The sequence below is a fragment of the Scyliorhinus canicula genome, chromosome 8, assembly GCF_902713615.1.
Source record: "Scyliorhinus canicula chromosome 8, sScyCan1.1, whole genome shotgun sequence".
Lineage (NCBI taxonomy): Eukaryota > Metazoa > Chordata > Chondrichthyes > Carcharhiniformes > Scyliorhinidae > Scyliorhinus > Scyliorhinus canicula.
In genome coordinates, this window is record NC_052153.1 from 184,963,437 (window position 1) to 184,978,013 (window position 14,577).

The following is a 14,577-nucleotide window of genomic DNA, read 5'->3' on the forward strand; positions in this document are numbered from 1 at the left end:
TGAGGGGATTTATTAAGGATATCAATGGAAAGTTAGTGGGAAAACTGGAAAATCCTCATCTTAAACAACTTTTATTCTGCTTGAGATGAACTAGGCGACAGTTCAGCACTTGATTTACAAGAAGAAAATCTCCATGCAAACAAATGCTGTACCAATTTTGCACAGACCATGATCCAACAATCAACAATCAGGTGAATGGCTGATTAATCCTGTCTCATTGCCCATACCAGGTCTAGAGAAGCCTGCTACCCAAATGACGGAAAAATATCCTTCTCTTAAGAAACTGTGCCCAGTACATTCTGGCCTGATCCGCTGGTGCACGATTATGTTTGTACTCTCGGTCACTTCCTGACACACTCTGGGCATTATTACACAAATCACTACCTTGCGCTATTACTTCACGTTCCCATTTAATTTACAGCATCTCCTCTCACATGGTCTCTTCCCCCGACTATCCAATTTGAAGCTCTCTCTACTGTTCTAGTTATCCACTAGTCACAGAATGGTTCAGTTGAAGACCTATCCCGAATGTACAGTTCCCAGTCTTCCTCAGTACTGATGCCAGTGCCCCATGAATCAAATGAATGACTGATTTAATTCCTTTTATGGTGATATTTGGTTGAAGAACAAAATTGGCCAAGGTAGTCTTAAGTGCAGAGTGTTCTGACTCAAATTAACTCATTTTTGAAGCGATCTTTTCCAATCTGATTTGTGTGATCTAAATTCAGATTAATGATATCCGTAATTATTGCAGTACCTTTCTTACACACCCCATTTCTTTCTTCTTGTATATGCTGTCCTACAGTGTAACTACGGTTGGGTGACCTAGATAAACTACTCTCGCAAGTAACCTCTTACCTTTCTTATTTCTCATCTCTACGCAAACTGATTCGACAATTGGAAGACGGTGGTGTAGTGAGTAGTAAACCAAAAGCCCTAGCTAATGCTCCAGGGACATGGCTTCAAATGCTATAATGGCAGCTGGTGGAAATTGAATTCAAATAATAAATCCAGAATAGAAATCTCGATTCAGTAACGGATTGTTGTAAAAAAAAAACATCTGGTTCAGTGAAGGCCTTTAGGGAAGGAATTCTGCCATCCTTACTTGGTCCAGTCTATATGTGACTCCAGACCCACAGCAATGCAGTTGACTGTTAACTGCTCTCTGAGATGACCTAGCAAGTCACTCAGTTCAGGGGCAATTAGCGATTGCAAATTATTGCTGGTTTTGCTAGCAGCGTCCATATCGCAAGAAAAATAAAGAAAAACAAAATCTTGCTCTTTCGAATTAAAGGTATCTCTCACATTGAAGGTCCTGAGAGCAGCTACTCTAATTTTTCCTAGCTTTCTGCCTTTCCAGAATGTCAAATACCCTTCAATACTCAAGTCCCAGGCTTGATCATCTTACAACCATATCTTAGTAATGGCTAGCAGGTCATGTTCATTTCTATCTGCCCTCACAATTCATCCCTTTTGTTACAAATGCTGCATGTATTCAGGTACAGAGCCTTTAACTCTGTCTTTTTACCATTTGTACAATATCTGGCCTGACCTGCTGGTGCACGATTATGTTTGTACTCTCGGTTACTTCTGTATCATTACCCAAATCATTACCCTGCTCTATCACCTCATTGTTGCCATTTAAGTTACCAGATCTCCTCTCGCGTGATCTCTTCCCCCGAATATTCAGTTTAAAGCTCTGCCTACTATCCTAGTCATATAATTTGCCAGACATCTGGTTCCAGAACGGTTTAGGTAAAGATCCGTCCCAAAAGTACAGATCTGTTTGCTCAGTACTGGTTCCAGTACCCAATGAATCAAATGAATGACTGATTTAATTCCATTTATGGTGTTATTTGGTTGAAGAACAAAATTGGCCAAGGCAGTCTTAAGTGCAGAGTGTTCTGACTCAATGACAAAACTGCTACCAAATTATTAAACCTGGGATGTGCTTCAAGTTCCACTTGCACAATTTCATCCATTCCCCTCCACCCACATGCCAGTCTCTGTCCTTGCTGACTTTACCAGGCTCACTAATGCAGTCAATACTTGTGTCACTGACGTTAAAAGCCATCTTGGCCTGGCTCACCTTACCTCTACAAACGCTTACAGTCCCACTCCCTCCTGAACATTTTATCCCTCCGACTCTCGCCCTCTGTGCTTCCCTTCATGTTCTTTGACCCATGACTGGTGACTGAGCCTTCAGCTATCCCAGACCAATACCTCTCCATTCTGTATTCCTTCTTCCACCATTAATTAATTGCATATCCAATTATGAGGGGCATAGATTGGATGGATGGGAAGGAACCTTTCCCCATAGCGGAGGACTCAATAAGATTTACGGTTATGGCCAAGAGGTTTTTCGGAGATGTGAGGGAAAACATTTTCACCCAGAGGGTGGTGGGAATCTGGGACTCACTGCCAGAAAGGGTGGTAGAAGCAGAAACCTTCACAACATTTAAGAAGTGTTTAGACGAGCACTTTATACACCATAGCATACAAGACCAAGTCCTGGAAAATGGGAATAGAGCAAACAGGTCATTGATGGCCGGCACTGACACAATGGGCTGAAGGGCCTCTTTCCGATGACTCTCTACTTCTCAAACAACCACTACAGGGGTGCCAGGTTGTCACAGCCAGGGTGCCGATGGCAGTGGCAGATTGGCACAGCTAAGGGGCACAGCCTTAGAGAGGCAATGCCCATGAAGAGGGAGTGCTAAATGAATGATGGGGGAGGTGAAGGGGAGCAGTGGGGGCTCTCAGCAACCTCATAGTGGGGCAGCGGGGGAGGGGAATGCCCCGATTCCCACATGGGTGGATGTGCATGTGGCAGGATCACCCTCACACCTGGGTGGTGGGGGTTCACACAGACTTTTGTCCATGACCTTAGTTCCCCGCTGCAGAAAAAATTCAAAGTGTGGGATTTAACAGTGAAAAGCTCCCCAAGCTCAATAAAAATGATTACTGTGGGTGAATACCAATCTGGATCATACCCAAACACCCGGTGCGAATTACCCGCCAAAACCGCCCAAAATGGCAACAATATTTTGGGCGAATCGCACCCGATATATTTAAATCCAGGTTGTTTTCTTATCAGCTCCTAAAGATATCTAAACAGGTTACATCAAAGAATATATTTTCTCCTTTCCTTATTCCCTTTTACTTCTTATCCTCCGCTCCCACCTTCTCCTTACAGCATCAATTCACTGCTGGGATACAGATTTAAACAGTACACTGCCGAAATGATCATTCTTCATGCTTGAGCACACACACAGCAGCAGCATCCTATATGACTACAAAAGGACTCCAGAGACAGGCTCCACCCTGCCTCGAATCCATGTCCACACATGCAATTTCCAGAAATCGTTGAACAGCAATCAGGGGCATGATCTCCGAAGGGACACTGACAAATTGCAGTGTATCTACTATTGCCCTGGCTGAGATCAGTCAGCTGAGCACAGCTCGAGGAATAAACCAAGAACCTTTGTCACTTGTATGATTCAATTGTACAAAACCTTGTTGCAGACCCCATACAAACCGATATTTTAAAAAAACGAAATCCAAACATCTAGTTAATAGCTGAATGGGTGGCATGGCCAGATTTCTTGTTTTAAGAGGTTAACTGTAAAAAACAGACTAAAGACACGATTGAGTATACTACTTTTTACAGGGAACTTATACTTTAAACAGAACTTTACACAGAACAGAACTTTTAAAAATAACTGAAAAAAAACACACAACAGGTTTATGTTGCACTGAAATTAGTCCCAAATCCTTCCCGAGGATTCCATTCCTTTCCTAATCTAGTAACTAGTGAATGTTTTTTCTAATGATTCTCCCTTTAGCACGAGCTAGGCGTTTAACAGACTTGTTTCAAATACTAGAAAATTTGGTCTTTTTATCCGAGATGCTAACTGTTTCCCCTCTCCCTGATTTTGAAAGACTGCTGAGGGTTTCAGAAACATAGAACATAGAACGATACAGCGCAGTACAGGCCCTTCGGCCCTCAATGTTGCACCGACATGGAAAAAAAACTAAAGGCCATCTAACCTACACTATGCCCTTATCATCCATATGCTTATCCAATAAACTTTTAAATGCCCTCAATGTTGGCGAGTTCACTACTGTTGCAGGTAGGGCATTCCACGGCCTCACCACTCTTTGCGTAAAAAACCCACCTCTGACCTCTGTCCTATATCTATTACCCCTCAATTTAAGGCTATGTCCCCTCGTGATAGCCACCTCCATCCGCGGGAGAAGGCTCTCGCTGTCCACCCTATCTAACCCTCTGATCATTTTCTATGCCTCTATTAAGTCACCTCTTAACCTTCTTCTCTCTAACGAAAACAACCTCAAGTCCATCAGCCTTTCCTCATAAGATTTTCCCTCCATACCAGGCAACATCCTGATAAATCTCCTCTGCACCCGTTCCAAAGCTTCCACGTCCTTCCTATAATGAGGCGACCAGAACTGTACGCAATACTCCAAATGCAGCCGTACTAGAGTTTTGTACAACTGCAACATGACCTCATGGCTCCGGAACTCAATCCCTCTACCAATAAAGGCCATCACACCATAGGCCTTCTTCACAACCCTATCAACCTGGGTGGCAACTTTCAGGGATCTATGTACATGGACACCGAGATCCCTCTGCTCATCCACACTACCAAGAATTTTACCATTAGCCAAATATTCCTTATTCCTGTTATTCTTTCCAAAGTGAATGACCTACCCTTCACAAAACCATGCTGACTATCCCTAATCATATTATTCCTATCTAGATGATTATAAATCGTATCTTTTATAATCCTCTCCAAGACTTTACCCACCACAGATGTTAGGCTCACCGGCCTATAGTTACCGGGGTTATCTCTACTCCCCTTCTTGAACAAAGGGACCACATTTGCTATCCTCCAGTCCTCTGGCACTATTCCTGTAGCCAATGATGACCTAAAAATCAAAGCCAAAGGCTCAGCAATCTCTTCCCTGGCTTCCCAGAGAATCCTAGGATAAATCCCATCAGGCCCCGGGGACTTATCTATTTTCACCTTGTCCAGAATTGCCAACACTTCTTCCCTACGCACCTCAATGCCATCTATTCTAATAGCCTGGGTCTCAGCATTCTCCTCCACAATATTATCTTTTTCCTGAGTCAATACTGACGAAAAGTATTCATTTAGTATCTCGCTTATCTCCTCAGCCTCCACACACAACTTCCCACCACTGTCCTTGACTGGCCCTACTCTTACGCTAGTCATTCTTTTATTCTTGACATACCTATAGAAAGCTTTTGGGTTTTCCTTGATCCTACCTGCCAAAGACTTCTCATGTCCCCTCCTTGCTCGTCTTAGCTCTCTCTTTAGATCCTTCCTCGCTTCCCTGTAACTATCAAGCGCCCCAACTGAGACTTCACGCCTCATCTTCACATAGGCCTCCTTTTTCCTCTTAACAAGAGATTCCACTTCTTTGGTAAACCACGGTTCCCTCGCTCTACCCTTTCCTCCCTGTCTGACTGGTAGGTACTGATCAAGAACACGCAATAGCTGTTCCTTGAACAAGCTCCACATATCCAGTGTGCCCAACCCTTGCAGCCTACTTCTCCAACCTACACATCCTAAGTCTTGTCTAATGGCATCATAATTGCCCTTCCCCCAGCTATAACTCTTGCCCTGCGGGGTATACTTATCCCTTTCCATCACTAATGTAAAGAAACATCTTAGAAACCCTCCCCTCTCAAAGCCCATCTCCATGGCAACATGAATCACACAGGCCTTGTATCCAGGTGGAAATGCTGATTAGCTGTCCTTGAGATCCCAACTCTCTTATCTTGGAAGTAAATGGACAGCGTAAACCATTACAGCTTAAAATCCAACATTCTCAACACGTTTCTGGGACCTTGGAGATGCAGTCGACACGCTGTTGGCACACACGCTGCTGTTATTGCATCCAAGTGTAAAAACCTTGCACCTTCCTTCCAGGAAAACAATTTAGGCACTTGTTAATCAAACCAGACAGGCTTGCTGTCTGCCAGACTTCAAAGCAGGTCAAATTACCCCCTTCATTTTTCCTTAAACTCCCAAAACATAACAATTTTAGAAACCTCATAACTGTCACGATCTTGGCCACCATGAGAGCACTGCTTATAGTTTGAGGCAGCACAGAAAACAATCACCCCATAAGTAACTATAGTTTTTAGTTCAGTCTCTACGTCACTATTGTGTCTAAAGATACACATTAATGCAAATGCAATGAATGCCAAAATCTCAGACAAAACCCTTCTAGAATTGAAGTTACTGAAGCCAGTAATTAACTATTTATAGCATTGCTTGCTACTGTTTTTTGTTTAATTACACTGCTTAGTAGTGCCTTCTGCAGCAAAATTTCTCAGGTCAATTATAAAAACAGAGCTAAATTTTCCCTGCCCTATGATGGTAGTGGAGGAGGCTGGAAAATAGCAGTGAGCACCACTGACGCATTTCTGCCAGGGAGGGCTTTCCCGGGCCCAGCTGGGAGTCAAATTGGCTGCCTGCTCCACTGAGGCAGAGTCGATTATGCTGGTTATCCCCAATTACAAATGACGTTGTGGCCTCACTGGCAGTTCACTGGTGGCTGAGCAGCCCTCAGTGTGTGTGGAGGCTGTTGGGTCAATGGAGATGTTCTGCCTGCAGCATCCTAGTGGGTCGGATGGGTTTGCCCTCCATTATGATAAGACCTGCAGCCTAGATTTTGTTCATTTCTGCACCAGCCAGCGAGGACAGTACCACACAGGTTGAGAAGACTCATAGACTCCATCCTGACTTGGCAAGGCCCACCTCACCCAGCAGGGCTACCAAGGCTCCTGAGAGAGACAGCCAACTGTCTTTAACTGGATGGCAAATCCAGAGGCAGAAAATTTGGAGATTGACCCCCAGATTTAAATGACCCGCCTCTCTGCTGGTAAAAGTGAACTCGGGATCCTCATTTGGTCCCTTTGTCCATGGCTAAATCCATCCATAAAGTCTAAAGAGCTGCTATAGGCTAAAATAATTAAATAACCTGTCAATCCAAATGGTATAACATCTGCATTAAAACCAATGAATGGATGTACTTCAGTTTGAATATGCAACTTATACTCAAGGCACAATAGCTACAAAAATGTATCTTTGGGATCATAGAAATTAAAGTTCACTTGTGAGCACTACTGTCTGCAAGCAAAATGTGTTTATTAAGTGAAAATTACAAACAGAAGAAATGCAGTAATGCTACCTCTCGTTTCTTTGCTTCGTTTTTGTTGTATTTCGGGAACAGGTAGGAGAAAATATTACCGCAGCAACATGCAACGTGTACGAGGGGACCTTCCTTCCCCAGGCTCAGGCCTGAGGCAACAGCTAATACCAGAGTGATTGTTTTAATTAGCAAAGTCCATTTGCCCAGGTATCCTCGGATGATGAAGCCACTTAGAATGGTTTTAATCTGCAAAATAAAACATTCATGTATTTAAATTTACTGCAAATGTCTTGGACTACACATGACTCTGAAACAAAAACATAAGCAACATCAGCAACAGTGTCCCTGGCTGCCACAACTGAAAATCTAGTTTTGAAAACCTACCGTGATACCAGTCTGTGGGAAGAGGCTACCCAATGAATCAAGCGAGAGCTGGACAAGGGAATAATTTTCTTTTGTTATTTGGTAACGGGATTTGATGTCATTGGTGAGGCCAGCATTTGTTGCCCATCCCTAATCGTCCGCCAGAAGGTGGTGGTAAGTTGCATGGTAAGTTGCTTTCTTGAACCTCAGCAGTCCATGTTTTGTAGGTACACCTACAGTGCTGTTAGGGAGGGAGTTGCAGGATTTTGTCCCAGCGACAGTGAAGGAACGGTGATATAGTTCCAAACTAGGATGGTGTGTGGCCCAGAGGGAACTTGCAGGCGATGGTGCTCCCAGATTCCTGCGGCTCTTGTCCTTCGAGGTGGTAGAGTTTGAGGGTTTGGAAGCTGCTGTCGAAGGAACTTTGGTGAGTTTCAACTTGGAGATGGCAGACAGGGCTGCCACCGTATGGGGTGCAATCAAGTGGGTTGCTTTGTCCTTGATGGTGACGAGTTTCTCGAGTGTTATTGGAGCTGCACATTCAGGTAATGGTACAGTATTTACTCACAATCCTGACTTCCGTCTTTTGGATGGTGGACAGGCTTTGGAGGGTCAGGAAATGAGATGCAAACTTAGGAAATCATACAAAATGAGCTTGCACAGTGGGCTAAACAGCAGGCTTGTAATGCAGAACAAGGCCAGCAGTGCGGGTTCAATTCCCATACCGGCCTCCCTGAACAGGCGCCGGAATGTGGCAACTAGGGGCGTTTCACAGTAACTTCATTGAAGTCTATTTGTGACAATAAGCGATTATTATTATTAAAGTGGCAGAGGATACTGCAATGAAGGGGCAGCATGGGAGCACAAGTGGATAGCACTGTGGCTTCACAGCGCCAGGGTCCCAGGTTCGATTCCCCATTGGGCCACTGTCTATGTGGAGTCTGCATGTTCTCCCTGTGTCTGCGTGGGTTTCCTCCCACAGTCCAAAGATGTGCAGGTTAGGTGGATTGGCCATGATAAATTGCCCTTAGTGACCAAAAAAGTTAGGAGGGGTAATTGGGTTTCGGAGATAGGGTGGAAGTGAGGGCTTAAGTGGGTCGGTGCAGACTCGATGGGCCGAATGGCCTCCTTCTGCACTGTATGTTCTATGTTCTAAGGGACTGCAAGGTGCTTCTGGATGGATAAACTAAGTAAAGCTAACTTTTTGTATGGTAAAGTTCGACAATCGTAGGCTTAGTATTTAATTACAAATCTATAACCAATCTCTTGACACAACAGTCCTTCTAGTAGACAAAGCTAGTAAAAACTGAATAGCTTTGACTTCCACTTCATGCTTTATAAAGACAATTTTAGTACATGTTCTAAATATCCAGGGGAACAGAAGATGTGGTCAAAGTCTGACTTGCCAAGGAAAATAAATTTTTTGCTGTTTTCACCATTGAACAATCTGAAGTCATGTGCAGAGTGACGAGGCACCGAATAAAACTCCTTAAATTCTGTGACGCTAAACAAAGAGGAGCCCTTACCAAAGAATTTAATATTTGCTCTATTTGCAACAACTAATTTATTGAGCGAATTGTAAATGCTGACCAGTGTTGAGCTTGGTGGATCCTTGCCCAAGGGGAACTAGAACAAGACTGTCTAACTTATTTAACTTCATCATTCCAGAAAGCAGTAAGGGAGCATTTTTATTACATCAATTTGGGCTGGATCTGAATTCAGAATCCAAATTTAAATGTTGGTCCACTAACCCAATCCATCACACTTTATGTATCTTTTTCTTAACTATTTTCCTTATTGTTCCACGACATGTTTTTGCACTGCTTCAGGAATTGCCTTAGATTACTTATTCATGCTGTGAAAGGCCTCTCAAAACAGTAAAGAAAAATGCACTGAGAAATATTAAACTGCATAATTCGAGAACGGCAGTGGTCAAAAGTAATACGGTCAATTTTACAGAATCTGGGCAATCTGGGTAATTTTATCTGCTCAAACCCTATGGCACCGAATGAAATTGTGAAATGTTTTGACTTTATGCGATGATTCATTTATGTTTGTTACTCATTTAAAACCGAAACAAAACATGACGTAGCTGCAAACAAGATAGACCTTGAGGAGCTTGACCTCCTGTCCACATTAACTCTTAGCAATTTTTACAGAAGCACCTTAGAAAGCATCCTTTCTGTCAGCATCACAGGTTGGTGTGGTGACTGCTCGGCCCAAGACCATAAGAAATTAAAGAGAGTCGTGAACACAGCCCAGTCCATCACACAAACCCACCACCCATTCAGTGACTCTGTCTACATCTCCAGCTACCTTGGGAAAGCGGGAAGCATAATCGAAGACCCCTCCCACCCGGCTTATTCACTCTTCCAACCTCTTCCATCAGGCAGGAGATACAAAAGTCTGAGAACACGCACTAACAGGTTCAAAAACAGCTTCTTCCCCGCTGTTACCAGATTCCTGAATGACCCTCTTATGGACTGAGCTGATCTCTCTACGCATCTTTTCAAATGTCTAGCACTGCACTTTGTATGCTTCACCTAATGTATATGTCTATGTATTTACATTGCGTATTTATCGTATGTCCTTTGTCTTTCATGTATGAAACGATCTGCAGAACAATACTTTTCACTGTACCTCGGTACACGTGACAGTAAATCTAAATTTGAATGGGAGTCTCAAATGGTGAAAGTCACAGATGCTGCTGCACAATTATCCACCAGTTTTCATTTCTCTCTTTTTCAGGCGTCTTCTTGCTGCTCACTAAGCCCATTAAGTGTCCTGGAATGGGAGACATCTTTCCTGAGATGTCGGTTCTTTCCCTCGTGTTTCAGTCTCATTAAGAGATTCTTTTCTCTTTAGCTTCCAGAACCTTAACGATCCTAAGTTCTTACAGCACAGGCGAGAGACATTTGGCCCGTCATGTCCATGCCAGCAAAGCATTAACTGGTCTTCTTTCTCCCCCCTCTTCAGGTGCTGACAAACCTGCAGCGTGTTTTCAGCATTTTAACAAAATATTTGCAATAATAACCCTTGCATTGTGCTGATAAAGTGAGCTTGTCAAAACATATAATTGCAAAGGTGGATTTCAAAAAAAAAAGAAGAAATTACTGGATCTTACCTCTGGAATTCCGGAACCACAGGCATACGGAGCAAATACCTTCACCAGGGAAACAGCCAGGAAACCAAATCCCAAGGCCCAAAAGATGTACATAATGTAGTTCATTATGTAAGAACCTGGCCCCTAGAAAACATTGCACAATAAAAAAACTCCACTGAAATACAGCCACGAAGATTTGAAGCCTATGTTCATCCTTTATCCAATCAGAATAGCTAGATTCAACAGAGGAGAAAACTAAATATCTTATTTTTTTCCTCTTTGCCTTGTTTCTGTCAACAACATGCCTTCTTGAGATAATTATGCAGTTAAACAAAAAATCCTTCCCGCTTCTGTAATGCTCAATTTATTTTTTATGTCTTTTTTTTCTCAAGTACCCTGACTGAAGTATGTGACATGGGCACTGGAGGATTGAACACTTTTATTTCAGAAAGATAATCAGCATCAAGCACCCAGGGCTGCTACTGCACAGGGTAACATTCCCTCGGTAGCACAGTAGTTATCACCGTTGCTTCACAGCGCCAGGGAGCCGAGATCGATTCCCAGCTTGGGTCACTGTCTGTGCGGAGTTTGCATGGGTTTCCTCCAGGTGCTCCAGTTTCCTCCCACAAGTCCCGAAAGACATGCTTGTCAGGTGAATTGGACATTCTGAATTCTCCCTCAGTGTACCCGAACAGGCGCTGGAGTGTGGCGACCAGGAGATTTTGACAGTAACTTCATTGCAGTGTTAATGTAAGCCTACTTGTGCTACTAATAAAGATTGTTATTACTATTCTAATATTCCTTTTAAATAGTAATTTTACTTGCAACTTCAAATAACCTGAAGACTCAAGCAAAACTGCCATAAGTTGAGGTAGTTTGGCTCAAGGGATTGTCACCAATGGGGAGCTAGTAAGCCCATTTAGCAAATCCATGATTAAGCTGGATAGTTTGGGAAGAGAGCAGATCCAATGAATGAGATGGTCTCAGAGAGGGCAATGACAGGAGTCCATTTGGCCTCAACACTCTTAAATGTAAGGAGCACAAGAGAAAAATATGGTGCTACTCCTATGTGGTATCAAGCAATCATCCATCTGCAGGTGTAGGTGTGGACAGAATGGGCCTTCTCAAATGGATGGCATGGCTGGGTAACTGATGGTAATAATTCATCCAGAAAAATACATTGGCACAAGTTCCTCTGGAGAAAAAATTATGACTTACTAATTAATACCTGCCGGCCCCTCTCCCTCACACCCCACAAAAACCAACCAAAACTTTCTATGAGCCAGTAAATCGTCTAATTGTTCAATATCTGCAATCGGCCATTAGGAACCTACTTACATTCGCTTGTCCAATTATTAATTCAGCCCATGTTTTCCACTGAGGACATTCATTTCTTGCTTCAAACGTTGGTTCATTGGATCCCCAGCAGCACTGTTCATGATTAAACCACATTGCGTTCAGACATATGCCTTCCTTTAAGTCAGTCATCCAGTCTGCAGCAATATCTATTAAACCAGCCAAGGCACCTGGAAATTAATGGTGTCACATATTTAGATGTTAGTTCTCTTCAATTTAAAAAAACGAGTAATTTACTGCCCCACCCTTTTATAATAGACACAACTCAAGGGATACTCCCATTCTTGTCAAAAACTCAGCTTTGTTTTGCTACAAAGGATCAGGGGTGCGTCATTCAGCCCCTTGAACAGGTTTTTCTCATTAATTTGATATTTAGCTGATTAGTCCAACAATATTAGGCAAGAACACTTTTACTGAGGTCCAACAAATTGAAACAGCAGAGCTCCCTCTCTCACAGTCAGCAGCACCTCCTGAATGCAAACAGTGCCAACAAGAACATGCATCTAGAAACTTGCCAAAATGATGGGTTAGGTCATGCGTTCCACAAAGTAAAGGTAGGCTGCTGACCCCTGTGCATTTGGATTTTGGTATTGCACACCAGATCCTGGCACTCAGAAAACCAGCAATCTGAGGTGAATGTCAGAAATGAGGAGATCTACATGTTGAACAAGAGAGCTCAATAGCATAAAATCTCCTTTTAGTTGTCAAGTTGGTGTACCTTCACCACCTGGACTGCAGCAGTTGAAGAAGGCAGCTCGCCACCACCTTATTGAGGGCAGGTAGAGATGGACAATAAATGCTGGTCTAGCCAGCGATGTCCAAACATCATGAATTAATTAAAAACATTTATTTTTCCGAGGGGGCTGGATGGGGGCTTTAAGAGATGGCAACGGGCACGGATCGAGAGATTTGGGGATCTCTTCATTCAGGAGGTTTCACGAGCCTGGGGGCATTAGAGGAGGAGTTTTAGTTGCCGGGTGGGAATGGGTTTTGGTTCCTACAGGTACGGGACTTTGTACGGAGGTAGGTTCCAAACTCCCCCCCACCCCGGAGAGGGGAGGGTTTCAGAGGTAGACAAGAAGTTGATGGAGTGGGAAGGGGCCCCCATCAGGGAGGTGAAGAGGAAGTGAGAAGAGGAGCTGGGAGGAGAGCTGGAAAAAACTGTGGGGAAAAACTTTGAAGAGAGTCATCGTTGTGAGCCAGACTTGGCTTGATCCAGTTCAAAGTGGTCCACCAGACCCACATGATGGTGGCCCGGATGAGCAGATTCATTGAAGAGGTGGATATTTGGGGTATCGGAAGATCTGGGGGAGGGAGGCCGATGTTCCTGGCCTTCTCCCTGGTGGCCCGGAGACGGATTTTGCTCGGATGGAGGGACTCGAAGTCCCTAAAGGCAGGAGGTGTTTTGAATATGTCGGCCCACGCGGTTGTTTAAGAAATGTTAATGTGTTAAACTGTGAAAATTACAAATGCTTCAATAAAATATTTTCCAAAAAAAAACATTTCATTTTGCAAAATCTTCCCCAAAATATGTAAACATAAGAACACAAGAACTAGGAGCCGGAGTAGGCCATCTGGCCCCTCGAGCCTGCACCGCCATTCAATTAGATCATGGCTGATCTTTTGTGGACTCAGCTCCACTTTCCGGCCCGAACACCATAACCCTTAATCCCTTTATTCTTCAAAAAACTATCTATCTTTGCCTTAAAAACATGTAATAAAGGAGCCTCAACTGCTTCACTGGGCAAGGAATTCCATAGATTCACAAACCTTTGGGTGAAGAAGTTCTTCCTAAACTCAGTCCTAAATCTACTTCCCCTTATTTTGAGGCTATGTCCCCTAGTTCTGCTGTCACCCGCCAATGGAAACAACCTGCCCGCATCTATCCTATCTATTCCCTTCATAATTTTAAATGTTTCTATAAGATCCCCCCTCATCCTTCTAAATTCCAACGAGTACAGTCCCAGTCTACTCAACCTCTCCTCATAATCCAACCCCTTCAGCTCTGGGATTAACCTAGTGAATCCCCTCTGCACACCCTCCAGCACCAGTACGTCCTTTCTCAAGTAAGGAGACCAAAACTGAACACAATACTCCAGGTGTGGCCGCACTAACACCTTATACAATTGCAACATAACCTCCCTAGTCTTAAACTCCATCCCTCTAGCAATGAAGGACAAAATTCCATTTGCCTTCTTAATCACCTGTTGCACTTGTAACCAACCTTCTGTGACTCATGCACTAGCACACCCAAGTCTCTCTGAACAGCGGCATGCCTTAATATTTTATCGTTTAAATAATAATCCCTTTTGCTGTTATTCCTACCAAAATGGATAACCTCACATTTGTCAACATTGTATTCCATCTGCCAGGCCCTAGCCCATTCACTTAACCTATTTAAATCCCTCTGCAGACTTCCAGTATCCTCTGCACTTTTCGCTTTACCACTCATCTTAGTGTCATCTGCAAACTTGGACACATTGCCCTTGGTCCCCAACTCCAAATCATCTATGTAAATTGTGAACAATTGTGGGCCCAACACGGATCCC

The 14,577-nt window shown here is 43.5% G+C and overlaps 1 protein-coding gene across 10 annotated transcripts in view; it reads right to left on the minus strand.

Moving 5' to 3' along the window:
• Positions 1 to 14,577, minus strand: part of clcn3 (chloride channel 3) — a 206,171-nt gene that overhangs the window by 40,002 nt on the left and 151,592 nt on the right. For all 10 annotated transcript variants that reach the window (XM_038805814.1, XM_038805810.1, XM_038805806.1 and 7 more), the window contains 3 exons: positions 12,011 to 12,198; positions 10,694 to 10,816; positions 7,246 to 7,452 (listed from right to left, as the gene is read on the minus strand). In XM_038805814.1, the coding sequence (XP_038661742.1) occupies positions 7,246 to 7,452; positions 10,694 to 10,816; positions 12,011 to 12,198 (518 nt within the window). The remainder of the gene's footprint in view (positions 1 to 7,245; positions 7,453 to 10,693; positions 10,817 to 12,010; positions 12,199 to 14,577) is intronic.